The 8,250-nt window shown below is 54.3% G+C and overlaps 2 protein-coding genes across 5 annotated transcripts in view; one reads left to right on the top strand and one right to left on the bottom strand.

Annotated features, from left to right (window-relative positions):
- Positions 1–8,250, top strand: part of ZNF821 (zinc finger protein 821) — a 34,848-nt gene that overhangs the window by 15,263 nt on the left and 11,335 nt on the right. The window lies entirely within an intron of this gene.
- On the bottom strand, positions 516–8,237 carry IST1 (IST1, ESCRT-III associated factor). 2 transcript variants are annotated; one of them, XM_026857105.1, is made up of 10 exons: positions 8,020–8,237; positions 6,530–6,666; positions 5,724–5,904; positions 5,377–5,464; positions 5,028–5,111; positions 4,544–4,654; positions 4,024–4,230; positions 2,853–2,945; positions 1,630–1,675; positions 516–880 (listed from the first exon to the last, which is right to left on the bottom strand). In XM_026857105.1, the coding sequence occupies exons 2-10, from the start codon at positions 6,615–6,617 to the stop codon at positions 681–683; spliced, it is 1,098 nt and encodes a 365-aa protein (XP_026712906.1). In that variant the 5' UTR covers positions 6,618–6,666; positions 8,020–8,237; the 3' UTR covers positions 516–680. The 2 variants fall into 2 exon arrangements, with proteins under 2 accessions (XP_026712906.1, XP_026712905.1); XM_026857104.1 differs by having other exon boundaries at positions 6,530–6,629.

The following is an 8,250-nucleotide window of genomic DNA, read 5'->3' as shown; positions in this document are numbered from 1 at the left end:
CCTCCCCACACCGCCCGTGCTCCGCTCGCCCCCCCCACACTCCCAGCAGCATCAGCAAAGCGCCTGGCGACACCCTCCTGCAGAGACCTCCCCCCCGCCGAGGCCATGGAGGGGTCGGTCCCCGGGGCAGCAAAGAGGAGGACGTCGGGCAAACCCCAACCAGGAGCAGCCGGAGGCAGGGAGAGGGGAAGGGGCGGCGCAGGCAGAGGCGCAGGGCAGGGCCGGGCAGCGTCCCCTCACCGCCATGCTCGTGGAGCCGGCTCGGCCGCAGCCTGCCCAACAGCTTCAATCAGCCATAGCCCACGGCCGCTCCTGGTCGATGCTAGAGGGGGAAAAGCCCCGTCCCAGCCTCCACCTCCCTTCTCAGGGGAGGCACTACAGGCAGGGGGCAGCCAGGAACAGCGTGACAACGCCAAGCAGAGCTTTCCTGTGCAGCCACCCCCAGGGTCCAGGGATGGTCCCTGCACCCATCTCACAACATTCCCCACAGTTCACCTCCCGGAGCAACAAAGATGGGGAAAGTGGCAGCGCTTGGTTTAAGTACAGCAGGAACAGTTCAAGAAGAGCGCGCATTCATCAGAGGTTAATAGAGAAAAAACAAGTTTCAAAGGGAAGTCTGTCTTGGAGAGAAGCAGCCATCACCACTCCTGCCTCACACTGGAGTTGTAGCCCCATCGGTTTTATGTTTTCTTCTTTAGCTCCTCAAACCTCCGAGAGAGATCATCAAAGTCAATGTCTTCAGAGGTGGAAGAGTTGGCGCCAGCAGAGGCTGTTGGCAGCGTATCGGGCACAGATGGCAGCTCAGGCAGCACAAAGTTACTGACGGTATTAGGAGCTCCAGCTCTCGGTTTAGGAGAAGCTTCTGACTTGGGCCCGGGCCCTGTTGAGAGTAGTAACATTTCAGCTCACCCTCATCAGACACTCACCAGGTCAAACAGAGCTACACTAACCAAGAAGGCAGTACCAACGCATCCTTCGGAATAGGCCCAGCGGTCACACACCACGCGGCACACACGCTGCACAGGGCTGCAGCCGTGGCAGAGCTGGGCTAGTGACCCCACCCAGAGCCGCCCCAGACACCATGAGATGCCCCTGCACTGCCTGCTGAGACGGGCTGACACGGGCTGACACTCCCACACGCCGCTACGGGCTGGGCTGCACCACAGGGGTTCCACTTTCTCCACTGCAACCCCCTGAAGACACATGCCAGGTGTATCAGCAGCCATCACCAGCTGCCAGACTGAAGCACACGGCCAGACGCAGCATGCCCAGACCCACCTCCTTCAGCACACACCAGTGCTCCCCAGAGGGCCACACTGCACCACCAGAAATCCTGGCTGGACCTAGGGTGAAGGTCTAAAATCCCTTTAAAAACCCTCACGGCCCTTATCAAGTCCTAGAGATAACGAGTGCTTTCAGAACACAGAGCAGAATCGCGCTGTACAAGGTGGGAGAATTTCATTACAATCCAACTACAAGGCACATTTCTATCAGTCCTCTCCCAGCGCAAATCCTGTCACACCCTGTGCACTCTCCCCTCTGCGGAATGCTTCCTCGCAGGGACATGGGGACCCAGGCTCACCACAGCCCCAGCCACCCGCAGTTTCCCTCCCCTCCCACCACACTCACCGGGCACCGGCGCAGAAGCCTCCTTGTCAGCATCAGGCTCATCGATCTGGAAGAGACTCTCTGTTAGCGTGGCACTTGCTCCCCGCTGCCGTCACAGAACCGTGTGGGTGTGCGGGATGGCTGCAGGCAGCCGCACCCCTGTGGAATGATGCACACCCTGCCCCTCCCCAGGGCAGCGGCAGCCCCAGCTTCCAGCATGCTCACGAGAATCTGCCCCTCTTCCCAAAAAAAGGAGGCAGTGCTTCGACTTTCCCTCCCTCCCTGTCCAAACAGCCTCACTGGGCACATTCTGGAACCAGATAAACAGAGCGTTATCTGCTGGCAGGTCTGAAATACTTATCAAGGACCTAAGTGGTAAAAGACTGCCCTCTTCACCCATGTAATCTCAGCCGCTGCTTCCTCCCTTTCACACACAGCAAACAGGTCCTTGTAGCCACTGGCTAGGTACAAAATGACACTGCTCATGTCCCGGCCCACCTGGGACAAAGGCCCATGGCCCAGCTGGTTGTGCTGGTACAACTCCTCACTCCTGGCAGGCTGCAGTCAGGGACACCCACCCCTGCCCAGACGCATCTGTGCCCACATCTCCCAGACACAACAGCTGCTGTGCAGCTACTACAGGTGTGAGCACACACAGGTGCTTGGCTACACCCACCCCTACTCAAGATACTGCAGAAACAAGAAGCACGTCACAAAGTAAAATGGGAGGCAGGATTGTGAACTGCAGCAACAAAAACATACACCAGCACAGGAGAAGACTCCAGCCTCCCCTTTGTCATCTCCAAGGACCAAGAAAGATCTGGGAAAGGAAGAGTGTTTAAACATACACCATCCGGTCAGCCAAAACAGTCACCCAGGCTACTATGAATTAGTTCAAAAGCTGTTAACTAAACAGACTGATGGTGATAAACCCTTCACAGTCCAAAAAATAGAATTTGTGGACTCTACTGTGTATCACCATTTTAACAATGCAGTAAAATATATCTTGGCTTTCCCTTGCGGCCAAAACACTCAGCTGAATGAGGAACTCCCCCTCACCAGTCACTCCTGTCACATGCACTCAGTGATTCACCACACCCAGAACCAATACCAAGCACCACCCAAAAGCTCCAAAGGTTGCCAGCCCTGTGCTTAATGAACATTTGCGTCTCTTGTGGCTACCGCTGCACTCTTTCTGAGGTTCCCTGGGCTGCCTACAACAGTGCTTCCGCTCAGGCACTTACAGACTCGTATGTCGGCGGGGTTGCTGGGATCGGCGGTGGATGGATGTTAGCGAAAGGCTGGTAGGTCCCCACTGGCAGGCCGTTGAAGTTCTCCTGTACAGAGAGATTACAGTCACACACCAGACTACACACCTGGGAGAGCCACCATGGGACACAATGCACCTACAGCTGCTACAGGAGTCAGAGAAATTAGTGTAAGATAAATGCTTGCAAGTGTCCATCCTGAGAGTTTACAATTACTAGGAAAAGATTCTCAAGTCAGATGTAGTCACCAAGAGCAACCAGACCAAGCTAACAGGACTGTGAGCTACTCTGCAGAACCAGCATGACTGCATACTTCACCTTTCAAGACCTCAGAAGTACCAGGACAAAAAGGTAACACCCTGCATTAAGCACACCTGAGCCACTTCTCCTGAGTGCAGTATCACAGAACAGGTCTCTGGCTCACCCGAGGCTTTGTGTTACCCTTCCTTGTAACATGACAGTGCCACAAAGACTCAGACTTGGCACGAGTCCTTGGCATATTTATGCCTGGGCCTTCAGCCAGCTGATACTTGGCCCAGCTTTTCCACAAGAAGACTCTGCAGCACTGCTGGTACCGTATGAAGACTCCAGGTCATCCCACTGTTCTGCCACTCCCCAGTCTACGTAGATATCCCATAAATTAATTTTGGGTGCTCTTTTTGGCTCCCACCTTCCACCCCTGCAAGAAATCACCTCCCAGAGCCACTGGCCTGGTCCTCTTCCTTTGCAGGCAGGGTCCTTCCGCATTTTTCTGTGCTGTTCCCATCCCACAAAACTCACCTGATTCCCTGGACTGAACCTTGGCACACTACCAGCCTACCAACCTCAAAGTGCAGCTCCAACCACTGGTCAAAAGCCTGGCAGTCAGAAGACTGCCTCAGGAGTTAAGTCTGGACTCCTCTGCTCCCTGAAGGCAAAGAGGGCTGGCTGGAGAACAGGGGTAGGAACCTCCACGGTCAAGAAACAACATGAAGCTTCAGCTGCACTGCCAGCAGCTTCCCGCCCGCCCCAGTCTCACGCCAACACGATGGCTCCTGACACATCAAGCCCTCAGGTACAGACACTTCCCAGTCAGCAGGCACCAGGCTAAGCACCACAATCGGGGTCTTCCATAGAAAAAAGGAATGCTCAAAGCAAAGGCACTTACCGGTCCCTTTGGAGGCGGGTAGGAGAAGGGCGGATTCGGCGTTGGCATGGGCATCGGCATCATCACAGGCATGGGCACTAGCCCATCGTGACCGACCAGCGGGGCTGTAAATCCACCACCTCCTCCCCCTCCATGGCCACCCTTCTTCACATCATCCGTGAATCCCACATCAATTAGATCTGCCTCTCCACCTGCAGGGGCTTCAGCCTGGAAAGGGTGGAAGAGTTCTGCTCACCAACACACCCCCGTTCTGATCACAGCCCTCTGAACAGCACTGGACACAGCATTTGTCATGGACAAGATGGGACAACAGGCACAGAACACACAGCAGCTACACGGCGATATCAATTAATGGGAATCTGCGAGGGAACCGGGCTATAGCATGACTGTGGGAAGGAGCAGGGACTGTGCTGTTTGTAAGATACCAGAGCACAGACACCACCGAGTTTGCTGCAATGCCCCAGCCTGTGCTGTGCAGCACCGACAGGACACAGAGCTCCCTGCAGACTCTCTCACTCACCATCACCACCGAGTCAGGCTCGTAGGGCACGTTGTAGTTCTTGGCGATCTCGATCAGGTATCTCTCCACCAGAATCTTGGGCGGCGCCTCCACGCTCAGCTTGTGCATCAGCTGGAACAGACAGGTGCAGGACACTCAGTGGGAGCGGGGCAGCTCCAGCTCTAACCCTGTCAGGGCCACCCGCTGCAGGGAGCATGGCGCAACCCCAGCGAGGCCTTTCCTCCCAGCACGGCGCTGCCAAGGAGTCTGCTGGCCACCACGGGCCGGGGCTGCACGTGCTCTGCTCCTCTCTGTGCATAGCCAGCACAGCAGGGCCCCCTGCTGACAGGGACCCCAGCACCGCGCTCCAACGCGGGCAAGCCCCCCGCAGCACAGCTGGCCCACCCTGCTCTGCGGTGAGCCACAGGCATCAGCCACTGGCCACAGGAAAGCCACAACAGGCATGCCTGTTCTGCCAGCTGCAGCTGCTCCACCAGTTCATTACCCTGTCATTGACTGTCCCGATCTGGTTTGTCCGGCACAGCTTCCCATACTCCTTGCTGTACTTGGCACACAGCTGGTCAGCAACCTGCAGCAGGAGAGAAACTCTGGGAACGTGCACACTCTTGTTTTCCCCCAGCACACGCTGAACATCTGCTGTAGCCCCTAGAGTTGCCTGCCCCCCTCCCAGCTGAGCTGCCCCTGGTGCTCTAGGGATACCAATACTGAGTTATCTCAGACCCCATAAAAACCTGTCCTCTGCCTTAACAACAGAGTCCTGGACAAAGGCCGCCACCAGCTTCTGGCAGTGTCACCCCCACACACACTGACACCCCTCAAACAACCCTACTCACAATCTTCAACTCAGCCACTTCTGACTGGAGTCGTGGTGCAGCCCAAATCAGTGTAGACACCGCTTCTGCCAGGCCAGAGTCCAGCTCCCTAAGGACAAGAGAAGACAATCCACATCAAGCACCTAGTCTTTGCTGCCCTCAGGCTGCTTAGCCTAGAAGTCCCCATCCTCTACGCTGGGCCCCAGAGACTCTCCTACCTGGGGAGGAATTGGTCTCTGGAGGCCCTAGGACACCGAGACAAACACAGGAGCCCTTCTGCATCCCAGGCCTGCCCCCAGCTGTACCCCTCCCTGAGCCCAAGGGGCCTGGCCCCTCTCCCACAGGATACCCCCTAGGCCAGAGCTTACTTCATGGACTGAATCAAGCCAAAGCGGGCTAGCAGCAGATCGCAGTACAGCTCCAGGATCTCCATGGCCTCCACAAGGTAATCTTCACGGATGATATGCTCCACACGAATCCTGGCACGCTCATCTTTGCCAGCTGCCAGATAATCTGCTATCTCCTTCCTTGCCTTCTGGGCCAGCTCGGCTGCAGCACACATCCCCAAGGCCAGTCACCACGGTGGCAGGGGCTGCTGCCTCCGTACCAGCCCACAGTCCCCACCACACACAAAGCTCCTCTCTCCCCTTCATCAAGCCTCTGCAGTGCAGGACACTCTCCAGGTCCTAACACACTAACTCACAGGAGAAAGGAGTGGGCTTTGAGCTGCTAAAAACACTACTACACCCTCAATTTCCCTGGAGAGTCAATCAGAACCATGAATCTTATCTGTGTCTGGGCAGGGCAGGACAGCACAGCATGGGTGGGGAGAGCCTCCCACAGCACCCAGGAAGTTCCCTGCTACACTGAGCACAGGAAAGGGCCCCCACGGCAAACCGGCATGTCCCCCCACGGACAGCCCACAGCTACCACCCCATGCACCCCATAAATAGCACCCCGACACCTGCCAGGAAGATGGACAGAAGCCACATAGCCAGTCAGTTCCTCCAGGCACTCACACATCCGGGCAGATGGCAAGGCCAGGGTCCAGCAAGGAAGAGCAAAAGGCAACTCCACACTCACCCATGAAAATACCCTGATTCCAGAAGAACCTTCTCAACTCTCCTGAGCCCCAGAAGCACCCTGCATCACACCTGCCCCCTCAAATACTCACTCTTCTTTTTCTCCAGCAGTTTGAGACGGTTGATGACAAGACGCAGGTTGACTCGCAAGCGCTCAGCCTTGAACCCAGAGCCCAACATGATGAACACTTTCTGTGGAAGAAGAGGAGAAGGTCATTGGAACCAAGAGCTGTTGGTCAGGACAGAAGCCACTGTTTTACTTGGGGGGGGAAAAACACCCCACCAAACCCAGTTCTCCAAACAAACAGGTACAGGCTTGATATTCCCAAATCTGGTTATTTACAAAGGACCAGACCTACAGCACTCATCATTCCCTTTTCCATTTTACAGCCCTGCACCTAACCAAGGCCAACAGGGAATAGAAATTTCCTGGATACTCCCATTCTGACAGAATCTCAACCCCAGAAACAGATGTAAGGTGATAGAAAACTGGGACTACTCCATAAATAGGAACAGAGTTAGAAAACATAGCCTAAAACAAGAAGTTAAAGGCCTGGGTCTGTTTAATGTAGATAAGGGACAGCAACCACTGATGTCAATACCAGAGTAAAGTTTTAAGAATGTTAGACAAACATCTACCAGCAGTGGTCTAGGAAAATGTGATTACACCCCAGTTCAGTAAACTGAGCTTACTAAAATGGTATTCTGAGGTTCCATTCAGCCCCAGATCTTTTTGTAAAACAGCTGTATAATTAACCCAAGGTCACTACAAACTAAGGTTGTAACAGTCCTGTTATCAGAAGAAAAAGGTTGCTATTCCATATTCCCCCTCCTTCCTGCACACTGAACATGTGCTCTGGCACTTCTCCAGTCTCTCATGAGCCAGTTCAAGTCACTAGTCCTATAGAAAACTAACAGAAAACATCTTATTACAGCATTTTATTACGCCAAGAACTGTTGATCAAAAAACGTTTCCTTGACAGCTACCACACAGAAAGACCTTGACTTGTACCTAAAGGACACACTGGAGCAGAATTTTGGATAACATTTTCTGTATAACAAGTGGTTTACATAAAATTTGTTACTATCTAGAGTATATACAGTTTATTTCACCAATCTATTCACACATCAATAATCTGAATGATGCACAGAACCAACCAAGCTCAAAACATGTTGCTACAGAAATACATGTGCATGATGTAAGTCTGATGCCATAAAAAGTTTTTCCTTTCTGTAACTGGGACACACTCCTACATTAAAATAATTTTACAGTGCTACAAGAGAGTCTCAGAGCGAGTTGTAATGTCTCTGTAAAAGCACCTATTAAATAACTACTCTGATCACAACCACCTGCATTAACAGATTAATTACAAATCCAGCCATTGGGTAGCAGCCAGCTCACTAGCCATTCTTTTGTAACCAACCTGCCGCCATTCTAAAAAGTTTTGTTGCTCCCACTCCCTCGCGGGAGGCTCTCCGACCAGGTGCTGCAGAAAGGCTGATCCAGTCCTTCCTTCCCTGTACCTCGCCTTCCCGTCCCTTCCTACAGACGGGCTGCTCCTCTGACCAGACCCAAGCTAACCTTTACAAGCAGAGCAACTAGCCGGTTGCTAGGGCGGTTGCCAGGTGCGTTAGCCAGCCGGCGGGACTCGCCGCGTAGCTGCCCAAAGGCCAGAGCTAGTTCAGAGAAGCGCGAGGGAGACCCTGGGGCAGCTTCACCGGCGGAGCTGACGGCGCTGAGCGGGAGAGATCCCCCCTCCCGCCCCGCTGCCGTCCCCAGCGAGGCGGCGCCGAGGGAAGGCCCGAGCCTGCC

This window comes from Athene cunicularia (genome assembly GCF_003259725.1).
Source record: "Athene cunicularia isolate RWA chromosome 11 unlocalized genomic scaffold, athCun1 chr11_part2, whole genome shotgun sequence".
NCBI classification, from domain to species: Eukaryota; Metazoa; Chordata; class Aves; order Strigiformes; family Strigidae; genus Athene; species Athene cunicularia.
The sequence above is the reverse complement of the archived record's forward strand: the minus strand, read 5'-3'. Positions and strand labels throughout refer to the sequence as shown.